Raw genomic sequence first — 15,841 nt, forward strand, 5'->3', positions numbered from 1 at the left:
GTTGGAAGTGTATTTTCCTCAATGCTCAGATCATGTTCTCCCTATTTCTATTTAAGTTTAATATTTTTCAGTAGCATCTTTAGAGATTTTTGATATTCTTAACAGTTTTTTTCCTAAAGATGGACAACTTTTAGATAGATTAGATATGCAGTGTATCTAAACTAGAGCAGTAGTTTGGGCAACATGTTGCCTTTCAGCCTAGTCTTTTATACTGCTTCTTATACAGTCAGATGTCTTTTGGTTATGTCCAGTTTCAGTAGGTGGAAAATTTCAAACAAAATATTGGATCCACAGGGCTGAGTTACAGTCTCTTGTGAAATGAGGATGTAATTTCATTTAATTGTCACCTTAACTATAGAAATACTCATCCCCCTTTTAATTGCAGCTTCAAAAAAAAATCATATTAATGTTTTTCAGGTCAAAGTCTCTCTCTCCATATACATCTTGGCTCTCCACAATCTCAGATGCTGATGCCCTGCTGGCACCACTGGGCAAAGTAGGTTTGGTTACTGTGGACATGGGAGGAGGTGTGAGGCTTTGGGAGACTGGGCTGGACAGCCTCCAGCAGTCACTGCAGGATTGGAGGAACATGATAGGCCAAGAAGATGGGCGTCCTGTGCAGGTAGGACTTCACAAAGCTGGCCTGAAAAATGTAACAAAATAAGCTATTGGAGGAGTTTTCAGCTGGGAAAGGAGTGGAGGGGAGAGCTGTTGAAAAACACTTTGAAGTAGAAGTGCACCTGTGAGAAAAATTTAATAGACTTTTTCCCTGGAAAAAGAGGCACAGTAGCTTAATTTGAAAACATTTTGGAGCTCCTGTAATTATGGTTGCTTACAGACTCTTTGTCTTACACTGTTTATATTTTTGCCAAATCCCAGCGCAATTAAATGCAAATAAATCCTTTATCTCCTACTGATTTTTAACTGTAACTTTCAGAATGTAGAATAATGAAATTATTTTTAAAGAAAATTATATACTTTTCCAGAGATCAAATTATTTGAAAAAAATATTGGGGTTTTATTTTGAAAAAGAAACTTGAAACCTAGGTGAAAAATGCCTTGAAACCACAGTAGAGCCTTTGGCTAATCTTGATAATTTTCCCAGCTGAGCAGAGTTGCAAGGATCTCCATACAGCCATGTTCTCACATGGAATGTTTTGGTAGATGCTGAAAATGCACAGCATATACATGTGTGGTGTGTATGCATGTAAGTATGTAGGTATATATGAGTGTTAATGTACTGGCTAACATGTGTGATCACCATTGCAACACAGAGGGAACATTCAGGACTCTTCAGTTGCATCTTTTATTAGAATGGGAAAACAGAATGAGTCTATTCAGAGCTGGATCTCTCTCCCTGGTTTTGGTTGGGGTTTTTTTGTGAAAAAGATATATTAGGCCAAAATGTTGTTTACTTTTTTTTCCCACTCATAGCTCCCTTTCTACAAGATGTTCTGTGGTTACAGAGACTTGGGCAAGAACTGATGTGTTCTTGTTACAGCAAATGCCATTCATAAAAGTCATGAGAAAAGGAAACTGTTACCCTGTAGCACCTTCATGCTCCTCACTTGTGGCTTTGCCAGTGCCATGTGCATTACCAGTGCAGTAGCACTAGCACCATCTTATGGTCAGATATAGTCAGTTTACACCAGCCAAGGGAGTTTTAATAGTTTGGTTTTTTTTTCCTTTTTTAAAATGACTTGTTATTTTATTCAACAATATTAGGATATTGCCAATAATAGCCAACAAATGATTAGACAATACTGGCTTGGAAAGTACACTCCATGCGGGGAATATGTGGGAATTTATGTCAAGAGCTTACGCTTACTGAGGAGACTATTGGGCTGCGGTAACTACGTCTAGATATGGACAACACTGGACAATCTAGACTACAAGAGCTTTTTTTTATTTTCAGCACATCAGTCTTGGGACATTGTTAAACAATGGAGACAGGATGTTAACAGCTCGCTGATCTACAGGGAATGCTAAGGAGGTGGAGCATTACAGCATAGCATAAAACTATTTCAGCTTAGATTTCAGCTAATCATACATAGAACAACACATATTGACAAGTATTCTATCTAATTTTATAAAACACACGTAATGGTAGTTAAAACAAAGACTGGTTCATAAGAGACAAAGAATAGAGCTCTATTCATGCTAACCTTCTAAAGATATACATTAAATAACCTTGTTGCTATCTATAAGCTAGCTCTACAGAGGCTTATTGTTATTTGTCATGTATGCTCTACTGCTTAGAAAACTTTTTTGCTGTATTTGCAATGCTAACAAAACTTCAGTCTGAGACGTATACTTTTTTAACCATTTCCTAAAAACCCTCTAACTTTATGAATTCCAGCACTCCATAAGAAAATTTAAGTCATTTAACTAGAAATCTCAAGTAGCTATTTCAAAGAAGGCTAAGAAGTTGCCCCACAGTCACACAGCAGTTTTCAAAATCTGCTGTAGAATTCCTCTCCACTGACAGCCATTCTAGGCACACTCCAGGGTAAAGCCTCCTTAGAATATCTTTCTTTTTTCCTGTGTCAAACCAGTGGTTTGTCACAACTGAAATAACATGCTGTTTTGTTGCCACATTGTCTCACAGTACAAGCTGGCTTGTACTGGGCAAATTAATTCAGCTCCCCAGCCACCTCCATAAAGCAGCCTGTGGGTTGACTGTCAGGAACTCCAACCAATTATGTTCCTTCCTAAGCTGCAAGCATATCACTGCTCCAGCATCTGGGGGATGTAAAAGATCAGACCAATGAGCTATCCAGACTGGGTTTTTCAAATGCCCGTTATAAAGAAGGGCAGAACAATAAACTCTCTCTGTTGCTGCATAAACACTGGGAGAGTGGTTCTCTTTGTCTCTGACTAACATCCCCCCCACATTCACACTCTGATTTGTGCTAAAGGACTGGAACAAAACCTCCAGTGTGATCTTCTGACTTGCATGATCATCACTAACTTCTGTTTCCCTACTTTACTTTGCTGCTTTGCTTTGAATGGAAAGATAATGAGACCTAAGAAGCCTTGTTTACAAAGGCATTGCAGAGCAATAAGAAATAAATTAGGTCTTTTATTTTATGTAATCTTCAATAAGATAATAGATATGTAGTTGCTGTGTAAACTCTGTACTTTGATAATTGGAAATGAAGGCCTTCTCCTTTCCTACTTAATTTCTCAGTAGGCCTAGACATAAAAGCAGTACTTTATTAAGGCATTCATTTCTGGAAATGAAAGGATCCTACTACCTTAAAAATGTATTCATGTAGCTTCCCTGTGTAATTGAGCATAGTAAGAACATATCTCCTGATCCAAGGACAATTACTTTGCTAAAAATGCTGCAGCTAGGTATTTCCTGATACCTGTTTTTGCAAAATTGGACATATTTTGGAGCCATGTGTTTATGTGATCATTCAAGTGTATGCAAATTACCTCTGTTTGTGTAATGCTGCATGCGCATGCTCGTGTTAAGCAAGATTTCAAGTCTAATGAGGTTTCTCTAGTTCTTTGACTAAACCCATCATTCTCAATCATCCTGTAGCAGAAACTCACTTTAAGAGAATTTTCAGTGTTCCACATATCACCCACCCACCTCCAATCTCCCCTTCCCTTAAAACTGCCATTTTTGCATCCCACAAAACTGCAACAGGCTTAGCAAAGCTTATTATCCCTTCATGGTGATGTTCTTAGACCAATCCAAGAGCTGTCCATGTGGTTGGTTGGGGACCACTGATCTGCAGAAACATAAACTCTTTGAGTCTTCCTGACCCTTTAGAGCAAAAAGAATTAGAAGGCTTTCAATATAAATATAGTTGCAAAGAATTGGAATCAAATCTTCAACCAGGCTTCAGTTGGAATATTGGTACTATCTTCTAGAGCTGCATTTTTGCTTTCACAAACACGTTAGCTCTGAGAAGGAGGCTGGATATACATAAGCAATGAAACAGAGGAAAAACAGCTGTTTCACTTGTAATCAGTAATTAAGCTCCCTTGATATAATTTGTGGCAATCTTCATAACAGTCAACTTGTTTTGTATTGTTGACATACTCAGCAGAGTTCAAACTGCTGAAGTCTCGAGGCTACCAAATTAGTTTATCAAAATATAGTATGTGTTTAAAGAAGCCTACATTTATACAGGCAGGTCAGAATTTTTTGTCATTTATTGCAGTTTTCAACTCATAATACTACAGTATTCTGAAATTATTAAATTGGAGTGTCTAAAATACAACATCTAAACAAAATACTGTATTTTCTAAAGCTGTGAGCTCTACTCCAAAAACCATCAAGCTTTTTCACTGTTTGGTGTCTCCAACAAAACCATCACTTCATTATCAAATACAGGAAGAGAATTTGAAGGACAATTTATTTTTATAATCTTGCCCTAAAGTTTTGTGGCAATATGCAGCCATTGATAAGCTTGTGTTTCTTTTTTCATCCAAGGGTTATTGATAGAAATTAAATAGAACAGCACTGATTACATTCTGGTACTGTTCAGATATTGTCTTTTAGTAAGCATTTTTTAGCGGTATGTCTCATTTAGATAAATGCAATGCTTACATAACAGAAATTAAAAGGTGCATCATTTAGAGGTTTTTCAATAGATGTTAAGGCATTTATTTGTGACTATTAGCAAAAGCATTTAGTTCTGTATTCACTCTACTTAATGTTCTCCTGCTGTAGGTTGTTGTCCACAATGTTTCATGCTATGTACTCCGTATGCCATTGTTTTCAGAAGTCCCAGGATATATCCAAACCTGTAAAGTGCATAAAAATATACTTAGTCAAAGATTGCAAAAGTTTTCCATCTAGTTGATCCTAATATGTATCTGAACTCAAAATCAGATCCACAACATTTTTTAAATCCAAATTTAGTCTTGATCTAAGTAATATCACCATGCAAACTGAACATCCTGAAGCTGAGGATAGTCTCCTGTCAGTACCAAGGTTGTCCAAAGAAGTGATCTGATTGATTAAAAGAAAATTCCTGTAAACTGAGACAGTTTTTTGGAGTCTGTTTAATGTATTTGTGGAACCAACAGTTATATCATCTCCTACATACATGAGATGGGTTTTTGAAATTGCAGTAGTGCCCTCTGTTTGTGGCTCATATAAAGGCCTAATGAGTTAAGTAGTTGAGATTGTGACTATTTTGATTTACTATGTACTGATCTCTCTCATTTTCTGTATAGGAAGCCTTCCTCATAAGCATTCAGGTACTTACTTGGAAATTAATTAATATTTACATCTAAGTGAATAGTTAGCAAGAAAAAAAAAGAGACTTCTTTCCATTTTCCCATCTTTCTGCTGTCCTTAAAGAGGGTCACAATTTCCTGGTATGTCCCAGATCTTAAAGGTCAAGGCCTGCTTTTTTTACAGTACACTTCTTCATCAAGGATGGACATTGCTTTTGTCTCTGGCCTGTGACAGAGCCCCACTCTAACATAAGTGTTCTGTGTAATGTGTGATTTTCCTCCGATGTTAAAAAGCTGAAACTTTTGACTCAGGTTATGTCTCCTGTAAATCTAGGAAACTCAGGTGGGTTTCCTAGATGATCCAGGTTCAGCCAATATGATGTCAAGACCACATAGTGTAGGACTGAGCAGAGCAAAGATACAGCATGTGTGAATTGAGTGGGCACCAGCTGTTTAAAAATAGATAAAGAACGTTTACCCATGAGCAAGTGCATGTGCTGTGCAGAACCTGAATAATACAACAACTACACCATCCCACCTCTCTAGTCTGAAGACTGATGGGCAACACTCAGCTTAAACAATGATGTACCTCTTTGTAGGTGTGTCAGTCCAAAGGAAATGGGTAAGAGAGACACTGACACCTTAGTATGAAACCAGGCCCTTCCAAAGAAGAGGATCAACCTGGAAATGTTTTCACCCATTTTTTCCTCACTTTGCTTTTGTGACTTTACCTGATGTAAAGGTTGAACTGGAGTCAAAGTTAAATACACTCCTGAAGTATTCATAATGCCAAAAATCTCACATTTCCTGTTGAAGTTAAAAGAAGCCAAATCACATTGAATTAGGTGAGGGGTGTGCAAATGTAACTGTGTGTATCTGATGTATTCACACACAGGTACATGTACATATTTGCACACACACACATGCTCATTTTTTTCCCCAGTTGTCATACCTAGACAATGGTTCTCTTGAATTAGAATTTACCTGAAGAGATCATCATAACTTTGCAGGTAGCCAGTCCCACAGGGACTGTATTTCATAATGAGCAAGAATTGAAAGTCAGTTTGGATAATGATCGTCTTATTCCCTTCCTTCAATAGTCCCATTTATTCCATTCATATTCCATGCTGCTAATCATGTAGAACTCTACATGAAGTATTAACCCCTTAATTAATATTTTTTTTATTTCATTGAATGCATCCCTTTTTTCTCTTGTTATTTTCTGAAGCTGTACTTTAAAGTTCAGGTTAATGTGAGTTCACCTGATGAAATTTAATTTTTTAGGTTGGATGTTTAGCTAAAGAATAATCAATTCGAGAGTTTCAGTGATTCCAGCTTGCTTATGTTTACTGCTCAGAATCTACTTTAATCTATACTGATAGTTTGGGGATTTTCTTCCTTTATAAAAAGTGACATTTCACTACATTACTTCATAATGTAACAAAAATCCAGCCTTTTCCTGATGTTAAAACTGAAGTGGGCAAAGCTGCAGTTCTTGAATCGAGACAAAAGCATGACCTGTAGCAAGAGTGGCTGGTTCTTCTCCCCACCACCCTCCCTTTCTCTTATTTTCTACTTTGCACCAAGCAGTCTTTCCGACCACATGAGGGCATCAGTGGGCTAATAACAGTGATTTCCGTCAGCTTTTAAATACTGTCTGTGCAAACCCCACAAATTATGATAAATACATGCAGTGGAGAGTTCTTGCAAGTTTGGAATAACCATATGATGGCATTCTGCAGACCTGCGCAGGATCCCAAAAATCTTGAAATACTGCAGATTGCAGATTTATCTAGTCAATAGGTGGATTCCAAGATATAGATTGATAGCACTTCCAGTTCTGAGATCCATGAGCCCCAAATCCATAGTTTAGTTCTGTGACCTCTTCCTGGGCCATATAATTTATTAATCTGAGGACTAGCAGCTGTGTACCAGCCCTTGAATGAAGGCATCTGAGTATGGGGAAGCATGAGACTGGAAAGCTGTGAACTCACAGAGCTAAATAAATGCATATCTCTAAAAGTATTTATGGGATAAAGTAACTCAGATAAAGATCATTGGCTCTCTGTCAGATACCTTTTATATAAATTTCCTCAGCTTGAGTGAGGCCCTTGTTAGAAGCACAGTACAAACACTTCTAAAATACATTCTCTTTCTTAAGGAGATCTTCCAGTCTAATTGGAGCAGACAGACAGAGCAGGAGGGAAATAACCTTAACTTTCTATTAGAGCAGTCTGATGCAGCACAGAGTTCCCTTTCTTTCTCTGACCTTCCTGTGGAAGCCCAGAGTCCTCATGGGTGAAAATATTACCTCAGCACACTGTCTTGAAGATCTCAAAAAGTCTGCAGCAGTGCACATTGCTGACATAAAGGCTGGAGCTCCTCACACCAGTGAAATCCTGCTGTCCCAGCAAGACAAATGCATGCTAATAATGATGCCTTTATGTAAGTGGTTCCCTGATTAGTGAAAGGACAAGCATAGGGAAAATAAAAATAATCTGATATGTTACACTAATGCCAATTATAAGAGACTTTCCTTTAGAAAATAAAACAATGTAGTAGATAGTAAATAACTTCTGCCTCTGCTTCTTAAGGACAGCATTGACAAGGTCATAGGAATACAGAAAATCAGGCTTTTCTCCTTCCACATGTAATTTTTTTCAACTTTAATTTTACCCTGTGGTCTTCAGTCTGGACCATTCCAAACTAACATCATGTGTTCACCTATCCCATGATTCTAGCTTGTCTAGGAGGTCTGTCATAGTCATGATAAATAACCAAGCTTGATTTTATCTGTCTCCTCTGATAATATTTCATAGTGGATTAGAATACTAAAAAGATGATGACCTCACATCTTATAGTTGAATAGAACCGACTAGGGAATTTTAAATAATGACACAGGAAAATGGGCTTTACATAGGTGTTTACATAGCAGAGGATCCATTACATGAAACAAATGCATTATTGTATTACTTTATTTAGTTTTCCAGCTTTTAAGCCACACACTGTATATTTGTGGGCAAAATAATCTAATGCATCTCCTGTGCAGAGTTTCTGAACTGGTTCTTCAAATGACAGCATTCAGTTCAAAAAAGAACCCACTGCAGAATTTTGTACAGTGGTTTGGTTTTCTTAATTGATGTATATAAACTTCATTTGCAAGCCAGATACAGCTTTTTATAAGTTTCACTCCAGATCTCCACCTCTACCCCATCCAGATTCACTTTTCTAAAATGCCCTCAAAGTTTGATGATGCTTCCAACAATTCTGGCATTCAAGACAAAAGCTTAATGCCTGCCTGAATTTTAAATGCTAGTTTTAGAATTAAATATTCACCTGAGTCAGATGATGCATGAAGCTTTATTAGTTCAGTCTGAACTCCTGAAAAGTTTTACAGACAAGAAAAAAATCAAAATGAAGTCAAATAAAAAAAAGATATTAAAAGTTTTGTACTGCAGTGTGATAAATGTTTTTTTTTCATTTCAAGATACAGTTGAAGAAACAAGATCTATTTCACACATTTTTATTGTCTTATCTAAGATTAGACTTATCTTTTCTGTGGAAAAATTACTTGTGGACTCAACTTTTGCTATTGTGAACAGAAATTATGCTATTAATTTTTAGTACATAGAAAAAAGCTGTACATGATACAAGTGAAAAAATTAGAAACCATTAGAGGGGTTTTTGCCTGTTTATTTCTTTCTCTCACTAGTTTGTATAAGTAGATTATAAAAAGTTTTCTTTCTCTCTTTAGTAGAATCAATTTTCTGGTAGAGTATAAAACCACAATGGAGCAGGCAGGTTAGCCTGTTATCTGCCTGATGTGCTACTTCTTTGCTCTTTGAGAATGTAATGCATATATTCATGCTGCTGATAAAGATTGTGTTAGAGGAATGTTCTTGTGACCTGTGCAATGCAGCCTAGGATAATATTGGGGGTTTAAGATTGGAGAAACTCAGAAATAAAAGAAAAACAATTATTTTGTTTCAGGGAAGCATCAGTCTTTTGCACATCTGCAGAAGTACATTCTGCATTCCATGGAACACGTTTCCTAATCCTTTGTGCCACTGTGGGATGGATTACTTAATGCATTTTTCACATGGAGTACAGTTGTGCTTTGTTACAGTCAAAGTCAATCTTTTTTCACAATAATGTATGAGAGTGAAAGCAGATTTTGTACTGATTTTGATAATGAAATTACCATCACCCAAATCACCCACAAGGCAAAAATCTACAACCTTTTCCCTTCTTTTCATGCAATATTCTACTGATACATGCTCAATCTTTGTCTACAGAACTAATGAGGACAGCAAGTTAAAATGCTTTATGGTGTTTTAGTGGGTTTATAGTCATATAACTAATATTTTTCAGCAATAATTTAGTGCCTTTCATGGAAAGTAACCAGTTTTCTTAATTGACTATAAACTGCCCGGTTTAATATGTTTTATGTTAATGAAAAGGCAAAATATCAGATTAACTATTTCCTTCCGCATCTCAGATATGTTATGCTAAGAGCAGGTATCTTCTAATTGGAATCCTGGAAGAGTTCTTTTGTTTATAATTAAAAAAAGTTAATGAAGAATGGGATCTTGCCAGCCTACATCTATCTACTTTCCAGGACTGTCTAATCATGCAACAAATTAAACTAATGCACACCTTCTTAATTTACGTTGAACTGAGCACCCGAATCATACAAATTGTGTTCTACCTCAAATCCCAGTGCACACATTCTTTTCCCTATTTTCTTCTGATCAACAGTAAGAAACATCCAATAATGCAGTGTCATTACTAGTAGAATAAGTGCTCGTGAAAACAATATTTGGGCACGGTAAAATTTTCTTTTTAAAGATTTTTCTCCACAAATATCAGCTGTAAATACTGCAGATGTGTCCCTGCTTGTTTGTATAATTTGTACACATTTATTCAGTTGTGACACATGAAATCCTGCTGGTTGCATCTTTAGTAAATGTGCTCTATGTGGAATGATCCACTGAATGCTTAGAAGGGCTTAGTAGAGAGGTTGATTCCTTGTCACCACATGCAACAAGGAGGAATTCCATTTATTTCTATTGTGAAGATGTAAAAGCTTGTAAGGAATGCCCAGCTCTGCTTAAACATTCCCAAAAGGATAAGAAATACTTGGTTTGGGGAGGTTGGAAGAATGGAAATACAGACTATTTTTAAAGTAAAAATTTCATCTCTTTACACTGCAGGATGTTAGCCTGGAATCGAAGTGGTTTTTTCTGGTTTTTCCACCTTTTTGTACCTGGAGTATTAAAATAAGCACTGTGTTTTGTGTGAGAGGATAGATATGAGTTCAGCCTGTCAGGGCCAGAGATAATTAAAACTAAGAGGTGAAAGGTCTGTTCCCCTGTATGTGAGGCAGCTCGCCCCCATCAGAAACCAGAGTTTCTTTGCCATTCCTGAGGCAGAAATTTGCTTTTGTTGCTGTGAGCCCCACAAAGGAGCTTTCTGGCAAGCAGTCCTGAATGGGAGGCACTGACACCTCCTGCACTCTTGAGGAATTTTAATGAAGTTAACCCTGTCAGGATACAAATGTAAGCTGCTGTATTAAAAGACCATCCACTCTCCAGCCAATTTGCAGCGTTGCAGTGTCAGTTACAGGGCAGGATGGCAGGAATATCTACAACAAAAAAATTATCTACATGCCAGTCAGTATTAAGGAAAAAGCCCTTCACATTTTACTGGAAGCTGTCGCTCATTGATTACTTTTCTATTCAAAGCTAGAAATATTTTCAAGCTTGTCTGACTTCTGCTTACAAATTCTAAAAGATATTTCCTAACCTGTAACCACGAGTTCTCCATCTGCCAGCAGTTAAGTCTGAGTACATGTTCTGTCCCTTTTTTTAGAGAGCCAGCTTTTTACACAACTGTAATGGAGGTTTGGACAGTGAAAGCTGTTGGCTCAATCTCTTACATAAGCCTGCCAGGAATAAATAAAATTTCAAGTGGGACAAGACAGGAGAAGATGAAATTCCCTCTCTTTCCCTGTCTCCACAATAAATACAACTTGAGGAATCTTAGTCTTAAGTTAGTGGTAACAGACTTGAAGGATAAGGAGCTGATGTATAACTTAACATACTTGGCAGAATGTTGTTAATAATCTGAAACATGAATGACTGAATAATAGATCTTCTGAAATGTTCATTCAGTTGACTTTGATAAAGGTCTTTTACTCATTACACTGGATACTATTATAAACATGTTAATAATAGAGCTATTAATATACATTCAATGCAGATGTACTTTGAATAGTACTTGCTAGGATACAGAAGTGCACATTGTGCTGCTTGGGACTCTCTTTAAATTATTAATCTTCTTTTTAATTTTTTTTTTCTTCTCAGTTTTGCTGCAATGTACAATTAAGATTACTGGATACTAAAATGTCATTAAGGTCACCTGCACAAAATCAGCTGAAGCTAAATTTGATAATGCTTTTGGTCAGTTTTACTCAGAGAGCCAGAGAGATGTTTTTGCAATGCATTAGAAGCAAATGAATTCTGAAATCAAAAGGGAAGTACTGTATTGTGAAAACAACTCATATGTTAGAATGAAATATGGGGGTGTGTGAGGCATCAATAATTTTAATAATAGAGTACAGCATCCATCTTCATAATTCCCACACTTTTATTGTGGGTTATTTTCTAACGGGTCATGTAAGCTCTTTTCTTCCCATAGCTGTGACAGTGTCCTGTAGTAGTGGCAATGCACAGTGTATCTGGGTCAGCTGTGTGATCCTCAATACAGTCTCTGTCTCTTACTGAGGGATTGTGAAAGTGTCAAAAGTATGCCAGTGCTTCCTTACTCTCCAGGGGTTAGTGTTATTAAATTAGATGATTTCACATCAGAATTCAATAGAACTCAATCCCACATTCACTTAACTGGCATGAATGTGGTTCGAGATCCACTTCCAAAATAGTTCAGATTTGTTTAGTACGCAGTATGCCATAGTTTGTCTGACCAGCTGAAGTCTAGACAAAACTACCAGCCTTTGACTCATCTTTGCAGTGGCCACTATTACAGATTGGTATGTGTTTAATGGCTGTTTGGCATAAGTATGGCACAGATGTGAAACACCTGGTTTCACTCTGGCGTTGAGTGCGGTAAGTCATGTAACAGACTTCTTTCAGCCTCTTTATCTTCTTCATGAAGGATGGTAAGATCACTTACTTTCTAAACTGAATATGTTTGTATCAGTTTTCCCTCTGCAGTTTGCTCTTAGAATCCCAGGGTTGTCAGGGGGAAAAAAAGGGAGAGGGGAGAAAGTGTAGCCATGTAAAAGCATTTTGTCACACATTCATATTTTTCAGAAGGAACTGATCTAGAGCAAGTTGTACAGATGCCATGTATCTCTCACTGAAAGTAAAATCAGTGTTTAGTTCTATTCCTGCCTGGCTACCCTTACTGCCAGGAGTTAATGGATGTGTAAGAGGCCAGACCAGAAAATTAAGTCAAAGCATTAACAAGTCATGGTGTTTGTTGTTGTTTCTTAATCTTCCTTTTTCTTAAGCCTTTCATGCCATTGCCTCTTAAGAAAAGCACATTCCTTTGGCATCCTTCTGACCTGAACTGTTCATATTCTCTCACTCAAAATTTTTGTTTGTTTCATTGAATTTGAAAGACCTACAGAGCCTGCATCACAAAGTTGTTATGAAGGTACCCATTACCTATTGCTATAAGTGCCTGAGAATATAGAAAGAAACTGAGAGAACAAAAGTATTTGAAACCAGGACTAAGATCATTGAGGATTACTGACAATTAGGACTCTACAGAGAATAAAATAAGAATTGTGTATTCCAGGAGAGGATGGTAGTTGTGCTACTTGTGTGATGAAGACTTTGAAAAAAAAAACCTTCCCAAACAGGGAGTGGAAAAGTGCTTTCACACTCTGATTGTGAATCACCAATATATATAAACAAGTTGAGTTAATTTACAATTGAAATATGTGTGCCTTGAATGTTTTGGAAATAGTGGGTTTTTTGGAAATCAAAAGGAACTTTCAGAGGGAAAAAATTCAGTTTTTCCAGCTATTTTTCTCTGACCTGTGCCTCACAGCTCAAGGCTGCAAGGCTGAATTTGTGTGTTGTTTCACAAAGCCATAATATGCACACCAGGCAGTATGGAATCTGCACAATAGTGCAGTAATGAATAGTGCCTTTCAGTGCGTGTACAGCTAGGAAGAGCACATACTTCTCTCAAGAAGGGGTGATTAATCAAAACTTTTTGAAAGGAAAAAAGTTCCTAGAAGTCTTGCAATTAGATTCAAATGGAAAATATTCAGGAGGGGGCAGGTCAGCTTTTAAGCAAGGAAGTAATTTATATATTTGAAAAATACCCATCATAACAGTAATAGAAAACTCATTGTAGAAATTACAGTGAGACAAGCTTGGCAAAGCTAGTGTGGATTTTAGGTTTGCTTGAGTCCTTTCTCTGCTTTTAATACTTGTTTTTCTTGTCTTCCTTCTCACTCTAGACAAACTAGGTATTTCCTGCTGAGTGTTCTTCAGTTTCTCAGGTTCCTAATCCATCCAGTTTTGGATTCTGCCCCTTAAATCTACCTTTCCAATAGTTTCTAATGTCAAGAATTCCTCCAGTCCTCAGAGGGGTGACTTACCTATGGCTCTTCCATCTCTTTATATTCATCATGCTGAAGAATTTATCATTATCTGAAAGTTTTTCTCATCAGTTTTTTTCCTGATCCTCCCTCTGATTTCATGTCATGGCTCATTGATTTACTGTTTATTTATTTGTAAAATACATCTTCAGTTCTAATATAGGTATTTGATAGTCTAACTTTTAGTTTATAGAGGTGCTTTCAGAGTAGAGACAATTTGTTGGCTGTAAAATTACCCTGTAACTTGTAAAATTGCCTTCCACAGATATGGGAATGGGAAAGGGAAAAGTCTGACAAGTCAGTGAGGGAATTATCTAAGAGCTCACACAAAAAACAGGGAGGTATATCCAGAAGATTCTCTTCAGAGGATTCTGCGGTGTGCTAATATAATGCAGTTTCTAAGTATGTGGTAAATTTGAAAAATAATTACCCCAGCAAACCAGTGCTAATAGAAATTGGCTGTTAAAGTATTCAGAGTTAGCAAAATTCTACTACCTTTTGTCTGCATAGGTGATACTTAAAAGAAGAGTAGATGAAAGTACTGCAATTCACTGGCATGACAATTACACATCTGCTGGTGGTGTTCCACTCCAGTATCATTGAATTTTCAATTTTATCCATTCAGCTATTAACTATACATGAAAAGAAAAACAGCAAACAACTCACATTCTGAAGCTAAGGTTGATTGTGACCTTTGTTTCTTTTCTTCTTTCTCAACCAATTTTTCTCAAAGTTTTAACAGAAATAAAATGTTGGATGTTTGGTGTCTTTTCAAGAAGAGAAAGCAAAAAAGTCATTATAAGATTGAAGACTTTCTATTAACCACGTGCCATTTCAAAGTTACAAATACTTGCTTTAATCAGATTTAATCAGATCAATATTGTTGTAAAATAAGTTTATACTAGAAACTTTTCTAGTGCATGTGTATTAGAACCACTATTTGTGAACAACTTACACTTCAGAACGTTTTGTGAGCACCAAAGCTCTTTTGTCTGCAGACTTTTTCACTGAAGATTTAAACAATGCTTGTATTTCAAAATGTTTAGTGGAATTTTTCAGTGGAAAAACTTGACAAAAATAGAATATGACATTTGCATCACTGGTTATAGTTAGGTTTGTTTCATAGAGCTTTCTTATGAGGAAGAAATATTTTCTATTAAAAATACATAAGCATGAACATGTAAAATTTTTGCCTAATTTCATGTTTCTCATTATAGAATAATAGTTTGTTTCATGAGGCTGAAACTATCATTTTGTGTTTATAATTTTGTTTTAAACTAAATTAAGCAATTTCTGTTAACCAGTGTTTTTGATAGTTTTTAAATCTACCAGTGATGCAAAAAAAAAAAAAAAAAAAAAAAAAAAAGGAGCAGTTTATTTTAGAGGAAATCTCTTAAACCAAAAAAAGTATATAACCCTAAGGGTAGCATGCTGTTGTGGTTACATGTTTCTCCCTATACAAATGTTAAATGGATGTAATTTAGCAGATTAGATCTTGATTTTACACTAATGACATGGTTCACAGAGGATGTATTGTACCTCTTTGAATTGATATAAATTCTGTAAAGGGAAAGAAAATGATGTTTTGAATAGCTGCCAGGACAGTGTTGTTAGAGCACATGTTTTCAGTTCAAAAACATGTGTGGAATTCATGTCAGCATGAAGTTGAGTCTACAAGACAGTGAATTCACTGCTCTACAGTGAAAACCCTGATAATGGCAGTGAACTTCTGAGAAGGCATTAAATCATAGTTATTGGGACATCTAAATTCATTGGAGAATTAAATGTATTATGGTAGATAAGAAGTTAATTTTAAGTGGTTAGAGATACTACTTTTCTATCTCAGTCACTGGGTTTCATTAAAAAAATATAATGTGGCACTAAATTACAGAAGATTACTAAGGGGCAATTCACACATGATTCACTGATTTACTACATGACTCAGAGTTCCTAATGGGAAGGAGTACTTTTGCCTTCAGTCACCCACTTAAGTCCAGCCCCAGC

At 36.4% G+C, this 15,841-nt stretch overlaps 1 protein-coding gene across 3 annotated transcripts in view; it reads left to right on the forward strand.

Moving 5' to 3' along the window:
• VWA8 (von Willebrand factor A domain containing 8) overlaps positions 1–15,841 on the forward strand; it is a 184,056-nt gene that overhangs the window by 143,570 nt on the left and 24,645 nt on the right. For all 3 annotated transcript variants that reach the window (XM_059493551.1, XM_059493553.1, XM_059493552.1), the window contains exon 37: positions 418–622. In XM_059493551.1, coding sequence (XP_059349534.1) covers positions 418–622 — 205 coding nt within the window. The remainder of the gene's footprint in view (positions 1–417; positions 623–15,841) is intronic.

Source organism: Ammospiza nelsoni, chromosome 2, assembly GCF_027579445.1.
Source record: "Ammospiza nelsoni isolate bAmmNel1 chromosome 2, bAmmNel1.pri, whole genome shotgun sequence".
Taxonomy (NCBI): domain Eukaryota; kingdom Metazoa; phylum Chordata; class Aves; order Passeriformes; family Passerellidae; genus Ammospiza; species Ammospiza nelsoni.